The 15,571-nt window shown below is 39.0% G+C and overlaps 1 protein-coding gene across 2 annotated transcripts; it reads right to left on the reverse strand.

Moving 5' to 3' along the window:
* Positions 1-5,144: 5,144 nt before the first annotated feature.
* si:dkey-1j5.4 (leucine-rich repeat-containing protein 15) lies at positions 5,145-12,901 on the reverse strand. 2 transcript variants are annotated; one of them, XM_067418644.1, is made up of 4 exons: positions 12,131-12,901; positions 11,787-12,025; positions 8,169-8,867; positions 5,145-6,942 (listed from the first exon to the last, which is right to left on the reverse strand). In XM_067418644.1, the coding sequence occupies exons 2-4, from the start codon at positions 11,968-11,970 to the stop codon at positions 6,752-6,754; spliced, it is 1,074 nt and encodes a 357-aa protein (XP_067274745.1). In that variant the 5' UTR covers positions 11,971-12,025; positions 12,131-12,901; the 3' UTR covers positions 5,145-6,751. The 2 variants fall into 2 exon arrangements, with proteins under 2 accessions (XP_067274745.1, XP_067274744.1); XM_067418643.1 differs by having other exon boundaries at positions 5,146-6,942; positions 11,787-11,972; positions 12,131-12,893.
* Between the last annotated feature and the right edge of the window lie 2,670 nt (positions 12,902-15,571).

A 15,571-nucleotide genomic window follows, 5' to 3' on the forward strand; every position in this document is an offset into this window, starting at 1 on the left:
ACCAAAGAAATGTTCAAACCACCCGACAACCTCACAGTTTCTAGTTTCAGCAAGACTTGGATAAAATTAACATAACACCTCTATCATATAACATTTGCCAAGCTATGAAGTTGAGAACAGATAAGAAAATCTCAGCTGAAGTTCTGCTAAAGCCGTCAGGGCCTGTTAGTGAGCCAGTATTTTACGTAACGGCAGTGTAAGGCTTAAGTCAGTGAGTCATGAGGCAAGTCAAGTGCTTCCATTGAATATAGTCACGCTTAACCCTGAACTGCTCCTTCAAAGAGAGACGCCAGCTGTCAGAATGTCAAACGGAGCAATGTAAAAAAATAAAAAATATGACAAAATTAGCAGCACTGCATTCATTTAAAGAGAAATTACTATACTCTTCTTATTAAATATTTATTTTATTGTTTCCGGTCCAAATATCTAAACTATTATTAAATCAAGATGCATTTACTAGATGAGTAAAATATTTTTTTTTTGTTTTCTATGGGGGAGGGGAAGGGTGAGTTTTTTCTTAAAACCCAATAGGGTAAAAAATGATCGTATTTCTGTTTGATAAAAACAAGAAACGAGGAAATGAGAACAAGATCATTTGTTTGCAGTGTGAAGCATATCTAGCCTGACGTGGTCATACTCAATTCTAGTCAGAATATGAGTCTGAAACTGCTCCATTGGGCTGTGATTATGAGAGGCGTGTTTCAACCGAACCAGGAAAGACATAAATTGGATAGACCTACAGACCTCCAATTCATGAAATTGTCTAGCTATGACTTCTTGTTCCACAGGAGTTTAAGTTTCAGGAAACACAAAGGCCAAATGCAATAAATAGTTTATCACAAAGAGTAAATCCAAAGAATATAGTTTTGATGTGCAACAAAAGATTGTTGAGCTTCACAAAATAGAAATTGGCTGCAAGAAAATAGCTATAGCATTGAAAATCCCCATTTGCACCATCTTGGCAATAATTAATAAGTTCCAACCAACTAAAGGTGTTACAAGTCTGCCAAAAGAGCCATTTGTAGATCCCAAGCCATCCTATGACACTCTTCTTTCAGACAAATACATTTGGAGTTATAAAATAAAAAAATGTCCTGGCTAATAATGGCTTGGATTAGCGTAGCTGGTGTGACATATGACTTCAGACATATAGCGTACATGTTTTAAACCGCATGAGGTGTTTAACTTTCTTTGTAAGTGAATATGGAAAGCAGTCTGGCAGCAGCTAGATATTTTACTTGTAAATATGGATATTTCTCGTACACAAACCCATTGATTCGCTTCAGAAGGCCTTTATTAACACCCTGAAGCCATGTTGATTATTTTGGATGGATGCACTTTTTTGGTCTTCAGATTTTCGGCCAACCATTCACTGCCATTATAAAGCTTGGATTAGCCAGGATTTTGTTTTTTGTTTTTACATAACTCTGATTGTATCTGTCTGATAGAAGAATATACCTTGGGTGGCTTGAGGGTGAGTAAATCATGTTTTTTTTTTGTTTTTTTTTTGGGTGAGCTAACCCTTTAAGAGCCTGAGCAATTTGAACTTAAACTTGTGCACAAAAGTTACAGAGCAACTTTCAATATACTGTGTGAAAAAAAATATTAGGCCCTACTCCACAACTCTAACCTGTATGTATAAGAACCGTCTGTGAGACGGTGTGAGCACCCTTCCTTTAATGTGGTTTCTTTGTTGCCGTCAGTCAGATGTTTTTTTTTTTTTTTTTTTTTTACACAAGGCACATCATTAGTATCTACGGTGAATCCAGAGGTATGCCGCTGTTGTATTTTACTGTGCTGTAATCATCACCAACCATTAAAGACTTCTCTGCACCTACAAAACATAATTGAATGTTTTTTCACATACACATGTAATATCTTAACCTGCTTTTTACGTTCCCAAACATAACCGATTGCGTTTATGTGAACTTGTGTGTTTTTGACTTAACCCTGGGTGTATTTGATCATTTAAGCACAACCCGTGAAAGAGAAAGGGTTCTCTTTTTAAATGGTCAGTTCACCCAAAAATTTTATTTATGTCTAATTACTTACCCTAATGTCGTTCGACACCCGTAAGACCGTCGTTCGTCTTCAGAACACAAATGAAGATATTTTTGTTTAAATCCGATGGCTCAGAAAGGCCTCCATTGACACCAATGTCATTTCCTCTCTCAAGACCCATAAAGGCACTAAAGACGTCGTTACAAAGCCCATCTCAAACAGTGGCTCTACAATCATTTTATGAAGCGACGAGAATAGTTTTGTGCAAAAAATAATAATAAATAAGGACTTATACAGTGATGGGCCGATTCAAAGCAAGGTTTCGAACGGTTATGAATCAGCATGATTCATGATTCGCCAATATCACATGATTTTAGCAGTTTGACACGTGACTCAATTCACGTGAGTCAATACGCTGATTCATAACTGTTTGAAACTTTGTTTTGAATTCGGCCCATCACTATATAAGTCGTTATTTAAATTTTTTGTGCACAAAAAATATTATTGTCGCTTCATAAAATGATTGTAGAGCCAATGTAGTGAGATGGGCTTTGTAACGACGTCTTTAGTGCCTTTTATGGTTCTTGAGAGAGGAAATGACATTGGTGTCAATGAAAACCTTTCTGATCCATCGAGTTGCAACAAAAATATCTAAAAAGTTTAGAATGAAATGACTTTAAAAATGAATGCAGAATAATGGCATTATAAAATGGATGCATAATAGGTAACCAATCAAGGTAAAACAATATTTAACAAAATCCATTCCATACTAGATAGATAGGCCTACATATCTACTAGTAGAAATTTCACTAGTGGGCAATGAAACGAGTGAAATGCTGACACGTCTTTATTTTCTTTTTTGGAAGTAGATATTATATTTCTAGATTTTTGAAATACATTATTTTTTTAAATTATTTTTTTTATTAATATGTCAAGTCATTTTAACTACAAATTTCTACCATTGGTGGAAAACAGATAAGAAAGTGACAAAATAAGACAATATTGCCCCTTTCCCAAGGCTGTAGACGTAGACAAGGTGACCTACTCAATTAGACACTCTACAGGCATTTACAGCTCCCGCTGAACCTACTGGAATGGGAAAACCATCTCTGCATATGGTTTCATTAATCATTAAGTCATTATGTTAAGCTGTTAGATGGAAATCACTCTTAAAGGGATAGTTTTTTTATTTACTCACCCTTAGGTTGTTTCAAACTTCTATGCATTTCTTTGTTCTGCTGAACGCAAAATATGATATTTTGAAGAATATGGGGAACTAAACAGTTGATGGACCTCATTGACTTTCATAGTGTGGAAAAAAAACTAAAATGGAAGTCATTGGGGTCCATCAACAGTTTGGTTAGCAACAATCTTCAAAATATCTTCTTTTGTGTTCAGCAGAACAAAGAAATTCATTTAGGTTTTTAAAGGTGAATAAATGATGACATAATTTTCATTTTTGGGTGAACTATTCCTTTAAAGGAACCACCGTTTTTAGAAATAGGACTTATTCAACTTCTTTCCTTAATTTAGGCAAATGCATTTTTGTCTAGTTCTGTTTTTGTTTCGCAGGGTCGTCGCTAGCTTAGCTTAGCATAATGAATGGAATCCTATGTTGTCAACTAGCATATCCGGAGTAAAAGTGATTTAAAAAAACCCACCTAATCACTTCTTGTGGCCTGCATATTCACAACTAGTACAAATAGTGATGCTGATCAAGACTAGGCGATTTCCTAGGCAGATATTGACTTGGGACTATATTATGGAGAAGCAAAAGTGAAGCACTGCTACTTGGGCGCCAAGATATCACGGCTCTCATCCTCACCTCCTCTGGCTGTTGAGTGATCGCATTGTGTTGTCACCCTGATGTCTCTGCTTCCAAGCAGTGTTTTTTTTTTTCTCTCTCTCTTTTACTCGGGACATGCTAGCTGGCAACATAGGATTCCATTCATTATGCTAAGCTAGCGGCAACCCTGCTAAACTAAAACAATGCATGCACTGAGACAAAAATTGCATTTGCCCATATATCTAAATGTAGGAAAGAAGTTGAATAAGCCCTATTTCTGAAAATGGTGGAGTGTTCCTTTAAGTTAAATTTTGGCAAACTGCATTTGAGGCACACAAAAAATAAAAAATAAATTAAATTCTCTGGTCTGATTTAAACTCGTTAAACTCTTCAGCCTGAATGCCAAGCACTGTGACTAAAATGGCTCAACACTGAGCTAATACTGTACCTACAGTGAAACATGGTGATAGCAGCATCATGCTGTGGGGATGTTTCACTTAGAAAATAAGCCTTATGTTTACAGATAATTTTGGCAACCTCCAGGACATTTTTGAGTACATTTATATAGAAAAAGCAGCAAACAATATAGCATTTCAATCTTAAAAGGCTGTACTTTTCAAGCTGCATGCTTCTAATTAAGGGCTGAAATTAGTTTCTTAATCATATTCACATATTAAAAATGTTAAACACCCAAGAACACTGTGGCCCATTCATCAGGGTTTAGTAAAGCTTGAACACACCCATGTTTTGGGCATATGAAATGTTGCATATTAGTAAGCTAGGTCATACAGTCCTAAAAAAGGAAGAATGCATCCACCTTTTTCTTTTTGGGGTTAAAAAAGGACATAACATTATGCTATGTGATGATGGTTAGTTAAAGGTACAATATGTAAGATTTTTGAATTAAAATATCAACACAAAAAAAAAAAATACTAGAACAATGTTATATATTTAGTTGACTTGTATACTTACATTATCGTGCATATACTGTACTTACAGACAGTGTCCGTGCGTCGCCTATCAATGACATCATACCCACGCGTTACCTTCGATTTCCGTTTTTATTTTGTAGAAACCATGGAAACACCAAAGACACTTTAATATTATATTATGTTTTTTATTAGACAGGTGAGCATCTGTTTAGATTCATCAACAGAAAACAGCGCTGCATTACCCCACATACGCATGACCGGAAGAATAATAATAAAAGCTACACTGCTTTCGCTCAAGCGCCCTCGTTCTGCTCCAATGTTCAACCCTGCTTCATACTACAGCAATGTTAATAAATCTTTAATACAGTACATTAGCTCATTCATGAATATGATTTCTGCCCGAGTCCCATCGGATTCTTTTCCACCGGCTGTAGGGTGAAGACAACAACTTCCATGATTCCACAAAATCAAGGCGCCATCAAGGTACACCTTTGTTTTGAATAAGTGACCTCTACTGGCAAAAATGACATATTGTGCCTTTAAGGTTATATTACCGTTATCGCAATCGTGTAATCTAAGTCGAACATGTCCTCAATGTGTAGTACATTTTCAAATGACATCAATACTACAATGCTCCGCAATACTATAGCAAACACAGTTTATCTCCATCTCAATGACATTCCCACTAATGTAGTATATTCAGTGAAAAAGTGGGTTTTCTCAAGCTGTGATTAATGTAAGCTGCTGTAAAGCTGTTTATTTGATGCCAGAATCATGGCAATTTGTCATTGTAAATCTACTAGTGAAAGAAAGCTGGTTAGAGGACGCGGAGTCTAACAGCTGGATGAGGGGGTGATGCACTGAGGGGTAAAACATCCGCAGGAGCTCCCTACTATAAGCAACGGTTGCCATGGCAACGCTGGGGGAAATTAGGTGTTAAAGGAGTATCTTGTTATGCACAAAAGCACCAGTAATTTTGGTTTGTAAGTTAGACAGTAGATATATACAGTCATCAGAGTGTGGAAACATTGCATACTTAAGTGCTTTTTGTAGTATTTTATGACATACCAGTCATCAAAATATACTATAAAACCACTAGTGTGTGTGCGTGTGCCCGTGTTTAAAATGTGTGACTAATGTCCTGTAATATCCGATGGAATATTTAATGTCTTTTTTTTTTTTTTTTTTTTGCATGTGTCCATTTTAGAAATGCTGCTCCACCAGTTCGGTTTAATATCAGTTAACTGTGGCAGTACCGAATCTTAAGTTTTAAAGCAGCTTGCTTTGTAACACCTTCCCAGCATCTGAAATGTGGGACTGCAGCTTCAGCGCCCTGGGTGGAATTTAGAGACAGAATGATGATTTCAAAGGAAGCTTATTCAGCTGTAACAATCCGATGAGGAATTCAGTCTCAGGTGGTGGTGGAAGTTTGCAGTCGGTCTCTGAGCAAGAGGGGATTTTCCAACCTCTATTTATTTCCTTTAAGCTTCACTGCTTCTAACAAAAAATCATTTGCCCGTGTGCATTCGTAGTTTCAAGGTGTGTTTATTATGTATATACTGTATACATCATATAGATAAATAATTGTAAACGTGGGTTTAATGACAAATAAAAATGCAGCAGTTATACTCATCTATACTAACATTATTTAGATGGATTATATGTTGAAAGCGTCTTCTATGTAGATGCTGAAGGACAATATATTGTATATTGTAAAATATAATGTATTGGATAATATATAATTATATAAGAGTTACATTTGTTCTGTATTAGAAATAACAGATGCACAGTTCTTCCTTAGTTTTGTAAGATGTCTGAGAGACTCTCCAGGTGGTCTGAAACAGTCGACTGGTATGGGTGAAAATTATGATTATCTGCAGAGCAGCAGTGCTATCATTAACCTGTCAAAGTCATTGTGGTTGGAGTTATTTGAAGTGTCACCATTCAATTGCACAAAATATCACACGGTTATCAAGCTGTGCTCCAAACTTTTGGAGGTCGCTTGTGATATGATATCAGATGTGAGGATTTTCTAGGCCCTGCAGGGAAGGTCCTCAGATTTCAGCTGGTGAATGGGCCTATCACGGAACTCTTCTGGGCTACTGCACCGAAGTCTTTGCAGAGGAGAATGATTGGCCCTCGTCTGGGATACGTAATGTACCAGCGAGTTGATGCTGCAGTCACATTTCCATGGGTTATCCTGCAGATACACCTCCTTCAACCCTAAATCAATCAGAGATGTCAATAACATGTTAGACTTAACAGATAGGAATACATTTGTTTTCCTGTTTTCGACCACACACTATAGAATTTTTGAAGTCATTATACCGTATTATGTACCTCTGTTTAAGATCTGTGGATCCTACATCCTGACATAACATCACATGAAAAACCGAGGTGCGTATACAATGTTTTCAGAATTTTAAGGTAAAGATGAATCAGTTGAATGATTATTTTATAAGCAAAGTTTCCAGCAAGAGTCTTCTGCTTTCTCAGTCGAATGAGCCAGATTACTGACTCTTACCTTTTGTCTTTAATGGCTCTTGGGCCCTGTTTAGCGCACTTCTCATAATCTTTAGCCCCCATCTAAAAAGAGTCAATCCCAGAGACCCTTCCCATGTTAAAATGGCCAAAATTACAGCTGAAAAAAAATATGTTTACAGCCTGGTACAAAAAGTGGTTTTGGTCTATATAGCTAATTTCACCTTCATGACAACTTTGAGGGGGGATCATTTTTTTTAAACTCATCCATTTAAATTATATTCAGATACTGCATAATTAACGGTGTGGGCACTTTGAGTGACAGGTGGATTGTACCTCAGCTCCATCCACGTCTCGCCTCTTTGCCCATTTTCAGTTGTCCGTGACGCACGATGAAGCACTGCCAAGATGGCCCACTTGCCAAGAAGCCCACTTTGGGCTTCAAAAATGCTCTTCAGAAACCCGTTTTATTCAGTCTGTTTTCGAGTACCTCTAGAAAAGTGGTCAAAAGTAGACAAACTCGAAACGTTTTACACCACTTGATGCGATCAACTAAAACACATCTTAATACCAGGTGTAAACAGGGCCTAGGAGCCCCTGTCCCAATCATTGAATAGTTATGCTGAACGGAGTACCACTGGACTTGACTGCAGCGACCAAACAGCAAATTCAAAATAAAGAATCGTGCTAAATATACAACCGAGTCTCCTGGTTTTTCGCTTCTGAGTTTCCTACACCTGCTAGCAATTATCTTGAGAAACCCATATTCTTTTCTATTACATTGTGCTCCATCTAGATAAACACAGAAGCATGTCTCATGGTAACACCCCCTAAGAAACAAGTCAGATGTGTCGGGAACCTTAATCCAGCCTAATATGGTGTTTCCTTAGAACTGATAGTAAGCTAGTCATTCGGGCAACCCATCTACTAGGTTTTAAATATTCGATTTTGAAAATCCTAATTCTTACCTTGCATGTTGGCTAGCATGTTGCCATCAATGGCATGAAGTCGATTCCCACTTAAGCCCACATGAGTAAGTTTAGGTGTATGGCGGAATACGTCAGCTGGCAGGCTCTCAATTTCATTCTTTCTGATATAAAGCTCCTGCAGATTGGAAAGACCTTCTAGTGTGGACGCAGTAAGTGTGGAGAGCAAATTGTTGTCCAGCACCAGCATCTCAAGACCAATCAGGGGCCCAAAGGTCCCAGCTTGAATATTATTCAGCTTGTTGTTGTCCAAGTTGAGAAAAAGCAGCTCTTCAAGTCCAACAAAGGCTTTGGGCGAGATCCTTTGGATGCGGTTCAAAGAAAGGTCCAGAACTTTAAGGGCAATCAGAGGCTTGAATACATTTGGTGGGAGAGCAGTGAGGCCGTTTAAGGGCAGATCCAGCTCTGAGAGGTTCCTCATGCCAATAAACATGTTAGGTTTCAGGCTAGCTATCTGATTCTGGCCCAGCATGAGGAAGCGTAGGTTTAGGAGATCTTTGAAGCCCTTTACTGGAAGTTTGGACATTCTGTTTCCTTGCAGATTCAAAAGCATCAATCGCTGGGCACCAGCAAATGCTTCAGGGTGTATTGATTTGATTGAGTTTCGCTCCAAGTTTACGCTTTCGATTTTTGGGACTGAGCTCAGGATGTTGTTTGGGAGGTCCTGTAGAAAATTTTCACCTTGAAAATAAAGAAACAAAATGAAGCAAAAGAGGATGGTTTGATTGGTGATGATGTAGCAAACATCGCTATGTTCATACTAAGGGTTAAGAACTTGAGTGCAAACAGTCAGGTCCCGGAAGTTTTTTTTTTTTTTTTAAACAATCATATTTAGCAAATTCCTGGTGAAAAACTACATGAGCCTAAAAAAGAAAGTTCCAGCAGTCAGAGAAACAAAACATGCAAATCATGCCAAAAAATCTCTTTACTTCTTGCCCATTTCCATCAAGAACTGCAAATAAGGCGATAGCCAGTCTACTTATGCTCTCAAAGTACTTAAATATTTGTAATATGAAATATGTTGTTTCTATTTATGTCATCAACATCTTTAAATCAATAATTGTGTATTTTCCATTGTTTTTAATTAGGGCCCGAGCACAGATGGTGTAAGGACCCTATTGTAATAGCTCAGCCTGTCATTCTCCTTTTCCGAAATGGATCGCATTTTTGAGGGCCTAAACATGCTTGAAAACTCAAGAAACTTTGCACATGATATGGGTTTCAGAATTAGGTATGACAAAATCTTCAAGTATGAAATTTGGTAGACACATGTAACACCCCAATACCAACAAAAAAAGTCCCTGGGAGTAAAATCTGAACAGGAAGTGATATATTTGGAATTTTCTCTGCCAGATTTTTGCTATTTCCAGACGCTGTACTTTAACAGGCTCCTCATAGCGATTTCATAAGATCAACATCGTATTTGGTCAGTCTTCTCTAAAAGCCTTTGTGACATCAAATTGCGCAGATTTTGAGTTTTCCCTGAAGGGTGTGTCCATGGAGGCCTGACAAAGTTTGATGTTTCGCCATGAAACAGAAAGTTGTTGTAATTTGGGCATACAATATGTGATCTGCCTCAAACTTAACATGTTTTATTAGAGTCCTGGCATGAAGATGTCTTCAGGTCAGGACTCTAATAAAACATGTTACGTTTCTATATTCAATATTCAATAAGTTTCTATATTTAAATATTCAGTTACAGACATAGTGCCATCTGTGGGCAACAGGAAATGTTTTACAATGTGATTAACTCCTCATAGAGATTTAACCAGAACATCACATTTGGCCAGTCTAATCTTAAGGCTGCAACGATGTTAAATTGTGAAGATATTGAGTTTTTCCTCTGTTTCAAAAGTCTGTTTCACCTCTGAAATGAATCACATTTATGAGGGCCTATCATGCTCGAAAACTCATGAAACTTTGCACACGCATCAGAAGGGGCGAAGATTTACGTCTGTTATTAGTTTCAGAAATAGGGGATTCAAAATGGCTCAATAGGGCCACCTACAAATTTTCTTTGCATTTTTTTTATTTTAACAGATAAACATCAAATTTGGTCAGTCTAATCTTAAAGGAGTACTTCAGCAGTGAGGAGATGAATCTGTATTTAAACTGGGTCATTAATGTAGTAATGTAGTGAAATTATTTTTTTATTTTGTAATTTCTAGACTGAGAAAAGACAGAAAATGTATTTTTGTCTCATGGGGATGACTGCTTCGCTGCCCTACAAGGCCACTCTCAAAGCCACCGCTACTAGATTACTGAATCACTTTCACTTTCCCACCGCGACAGCGTTCTTTTTCATAAAATCAGTTCAGTTAGAGAACAGACACTACAATTAAAAACTGAACGTGTCTGTTCAATATGTGATTTAGCCGCTGAGGGTGTCTCACAGCCCAAAATGCTGCTGGAGTCACATTCACAGTCATGGATGAGCTTGTGATGAGAGCTGAGGTAAACGTGTCCGCTGCATAGATTCACAGCTCATGTTCAGTCTGGCGCGTTTTCAGTCCATGCCTTTGAAAGCTTAACTTTCATAGGAATTAGTTTGAGAAGTTGAAAGACTAACTTTGCTCTGCTGGCCGCACAGTTTAAACATGAATGCCTGAGGCTGCAGCTACGAACTGAGTGCTGTGAGTGTGATGTCCATCCCCCACGCTTGAGTTGAAAACATGCGGAAATGGCTCCCTCTGCTGGCTGTAGTCTTTAGCCTCTGGCCAACAATTCCTCCGATGGTGCAAATGGACGATATTTGCATCATGGGAAGAATTTTTCCAGAAATAAAATGCATAAATCTCTTGTCTCAGGGGGATATGAGGAGGGGAAGCACAATCATTCAAATATACTCCAGGGTTTCTACTGATACAAAGCCATATGCTAATCGCTGAAGTAACCCTTTAAGGCCTTACCAATGTTAAATTGTGAAGATCTTGGGTTTTTGCTAAAAGGCGTGTCCGTGGCAACCTGACAAAGTTTGTTTCGCTATAAAACAGAAAGCTGTTTTATGTCAAGCATGTCCAGAAATTGCATGCTTTACACTGTAATCCAATCCCATAAACGCATTTAAATGTGCCAAGACGTACCCAACATGCTAGAAACATGTTAAATCAAGCAACACTTGGCTAAGTGCTAATGTATGCACCACCAAACGGGACGTTGCTGTAACTCAGGCATACAATGATCAACCTGTCTTAAACTTGGGTGTAGTCAAAAATATAAACAATACCCAACCCTTTTAGTTATTATTAAAGACGTTAAGTCTTGTACCTTAACAACGTTTTTTTTTTTTTTTAAATACCTATGGGAAAATACTTCTGGAACCAATGCCACTGAAAAACTGAACACTGCACTGTTGCACTTGTACAGACAATACCTTAAATTCTGCAGCTGATTTATATATATATATATTGAATGAGAAACCTGAGCTGTATCAAGGGACAAGAATGGAGTCCTGAACCAAAAACTTTTAATGGTAATTTAGATAGAGATATTCTGGATTGAAAATAGGGTACATTCTGAACAGGTAAGGAGTAAATTAAAGTTACAAGAAGATTCTATTACTAAGAACATTGCACTATTACTGAGAACATTGCTGCTCACCCATTTTTAGGATCCACGAGTCCAAAGGGAGTTTGAGTGGCATGCTCTGAAGTCCCTTCTTTTGACAGTTTACTTCAGTCTTTTCCGTACTGGATTTCTGGCTGCATTTACAAGCAGTGGGGCAGTTTTCCACGGCCTCTGCAACCCACAGCCACAACATGGCTAACCCTGCAACCAGCTTCATAGCTGAAAACACGCAGAGCCATTGATTTAATTATGTCACGAAGGACATTATAATCCTACCGAAAAGAGCATTAGAGGTATTAGTGCAAAGAGAAACCCACATTTTGCCTTAAAACGGACATACCGTTTGTGTTAGATGCAAATTAGTCATGCAGACTTACCTTGTGATCAGATGCTAAATGGACGTCTCAGTTCAACTCTGCTTTTTCACGCAAAGCAAGCCGTTCTGTGCTCGGAGGAAGTCTGAAATGAGCCGAAATGTTTGCCCCTCTAGCAAAGTGAGAGCTCTGCACAACTCCCAGCACAGCACGTTGGTGAGAAAAATGACATGCACAGATCATGACAGGTTTCCCTGCCAAACGAACTCCTGCGTCCCTAGAGAAAAATCTGCCGGCATGCGTTTTGGCGTGGGTGTGTGAATTCACAGGGCACCTTATGCACGGCTTTGATTGTTTAACTTGGCAAAGGTACGGTCTGGTTCACGGCAGACTGATGTCACTGTTATATCAGTGAGCTGCACACGTGATAATAGGGCAGGTCGATGAGCACCGGTGATCGGTGGAGTCGCCGCAATCGCTCGGCCCTCGGAGAGCCTGCTGAGCTGATAAGGACAAGGACCTCATACATCTTTCCCCTTGGGCTTTTCTTGGCATTGTCCGCCAGGATTAACAGTAAGAGCGAGTCACAGTTTCTCAGTTTCTCGCGAGCATCATCAGTGTCACTCTCGTTTATGCGGCCCGAGCGCTTTGAAAGAGGAGGGCTGGCTGCAGGAAACGCGCAGACCTCCAGAGATGTTATTACAGCTGTGTCTTTAAGTTTGACGTGTCTGCTCACCGAGATGATTTTATTGCGCGATAAAGACGAAAACTCTTTCGAGGACCGCCAACAGCAACACAATATGCAAGCCATCTGGAGCAGCATAATTATAATTTTCTCCAGCACCAAGCTGAGAAAAACCAACGCACCACCTCTAGCCACCCAAAAAGAGGAGCAGTCAGAGCAGATGACAAAAACGCCTGCGTGATTGTGATTTATGTGTTAATGCTGCATCTGTTCTTTAACAATTATTAATTTCTGTATCAAGTAAACAACAACAACAACACAAACAGCTAGAAAAATAAATGCTTAAAATGGATTCCATGACTGCTTTTACTGCGTTCATGAAAAAGCTACTTCTTTTAACATCAGTGAATCCCCAATCAAATGTGTTAATAAAACTGCATCTCAAATAGATTTTTCAATGCACTATAGCTCTGCGCTCATGCTCACTGATGCCAAATAGTGCCAAAACCGGACAAATTCCTATAATTTCCAGTGCCGTAATAAATTGCAAATGGAGCCAATCAACCGTGGCATGCTGCAGACAAGAACAAAAAAGACTCTGGCTGAAGACAAAACCTCACATACATTCTCAGATTTATGTCCACCCCCAATGCCTAGGCTCTATTAAAAATGCCCATCTTGCTCTGAAAAGGAGGAAACAATGGTTAACCTTTTATATCAGTCCCTGGCGAGTTATGATAAATGTACCCGGCTTGGAGCAACACTATTAAACACAGTTGAATGGATTTTTGAACGGACACGGATTGGATTTCACGTGATACAACAATATTTGACTTTGATCAAACGGTTGTTTATACAGTCACAAAAAGTACGTGTTCGAATGTGTCAAACTCACAGGACATTGTCTTGGGAAAGAAGAAAAGAGTCTCATTTGAAAGTGAAAAGCACTTCACACAGATCCAGGCTAACAGATGTTGTCTGTAATAAAGTACAATTTAGCATGACACTAAAACCAATTAGCTGTCTAATGTGCACGTTCATGGGTACTTCATTTGTTGCGCATTGGCCAAGGAACTAAATGGTTTCATGCATCAGTCACTTTTGTCATTTCCCTTGATGGGGGAAGTGATACTCTGACACTAGATCCTTCACCCCAGGAGCCTAAAATAAACATTCTTATGCCAGTTGACCAATCACAGAGCAAAGCTTACATCAATTGTACATCACATTGCTGACATCTAGTGTTAGACTGTAGCTAATGCATAAGAATATCACTGATGTGTCTAAAAGGCCTGTCCCAATACCCACAATTGCATGTTTTTTATGGAATGTGGAAATATTTATTATAAATGAATTATCCGTTTCACTTCATTATTTTTTTTAATTCATGTGCCCTCAATCTTTAACTCATCTTGCAGCAGCATCTCATCTCTTCTCTGATGATGTGTTTACTGGCGCGAAACACCATGTGTTTGGTCGCTTCTAACTTGATCTCCGTTTGGTACCATAGTGAATGAACTGGGTTTAGTGGGCTAAGCTAAATGCTATCAGACTGTCACCGCGCGTCAAAGAGATTAAGTGCACGCACTGAGACGAGAGAGGTATGTGTTCAAATCGTCTTAGTTAAGGAAATAACAGTTTAATATGAAAAAGTGGTGAAGTATCCCTTTAAGACAAGTCATTTCACTCGGCGGCCATCTTTGAAATGCCTTTCGGGCATAATAGTGCAGATCCTATTTCTCTTTGAATGGGGAAACATCAAATTTTCCAAAACTGCTCGCCAAGTTTAGGATTAAATTTCACATTTGAAATCACCAATGAAATCCAAAAACAACTGTCTCATAAGTTGTCTCTAAATGCTCGAATCATGGCAAAAAAATAATAATAATTCAGCCAAAGGGCAAAGGACAAAGCTAATGCGCATACGCAATCCTGAATGTGCATCTCAGAACAATGCCTGTTTCTGTAGTAATTGGAGCTTTTAAAGGGGGGGTGAAATGCTGTTTCATGCATACTGAGCTTTTTACACTGTTAAAGACCTGGATTCCCATCCTAAACATAGACAAAGTAAAATAAAAAAAACTAATGTTGGACGTTTGATGGAGTATTTCTGTGTCAAACATACTCCGTCCGGTTTCTCAAAAGTTTCGGAGAGTTTTTTTCGAGTATGGCTCGACTTGACGTTACTAGAGCGGAAGGTCCTTGTATGGGCCGTACGGGCTCTTCTCCCGGTAGGGTGCGCAGGCGCGTGACTAGAGCGAGAGAGGAAATGCACGCCCATACACTCCCGCCGCGCTCCACTTTATTCCTATCTGTGACATCAAGCGACTTCAACGCTTCAGCACAGCAAGTCACTGCTGTCAGGACTTCCCCAAATCATACCAAAGAAGTGTGTTTTTGACAGAGCGGTCCCAGCGATAAAGGTTCGGTCCTGCTTTGGAAGCAGCCGGTGAGTAAAACTGCTTCAAATGTTTATGCTGTTGTCGCGTGAGTAAACATCAGTTAGTCGCATACAATAGTCCATAAACCGAATCATGTCCTCATAAACTGCGAGGAAACACACACAAATGTTGACAGGCCACTAAATACAGTACATACCACAGAGACGGACGTCCTGCTGCTACTGTTTCTCCTGTTCAATTTATTTCAGCCTGGATCATATATCTATTAGCTGAGCTGGATAGCCATGGGTTTCTCCACGCTTGAGGACGTCACCGCTTTGCGCTCTCGTCATTTTTTAGCTCCGCCCACTGGATACGCCTCCAGGCGCTCGTTTTTTTCCGGAAAGACTCGGTACAGCCCATATTTCTTTTATAAAT

The sequence above is a fragment of the Pseudorasbora parva genome, chromosome 15, assembly GCF_024679245.1.
Source record: "Pseudorasbora parva isolate DD20220531a chromosome 15, ASM2467924v1, whole genome shotgun sequence".
Lineage (NCBI taxonomy): Eukaryota > Metazoa > Chordata > Actinopteri > Cypriniformes > Gobionidae > Pseudorasbora > Pseudorasbora parva.

Excerpts from the sequence above, each read along its gene's own strand:
- si:dkey-1j5.4 (XM_067418644.1), bottom strand. The coding sequence starts at position 11,970 with ATGAAGCTGGTTGCAGGGTTAGCCATGTTGTGGCTGTGGGTTGCAGAG. Across the intron at positions 8,868-11,786 it reads CTCGTGGATCCTAAAAATGG|GTGAAAATTTTCTACAGGAC; the intron begins GTGAGCAGCAAT and ends TTTATTTTCAAG. Across the intron at positions 6,943-8,168 it reads CATGCTAGCCAACATGCAAG|GGTTGAAGGAGGTGTATCTG; the intron begins GTAAGAATTAGG and ends TGATTGATTTAG.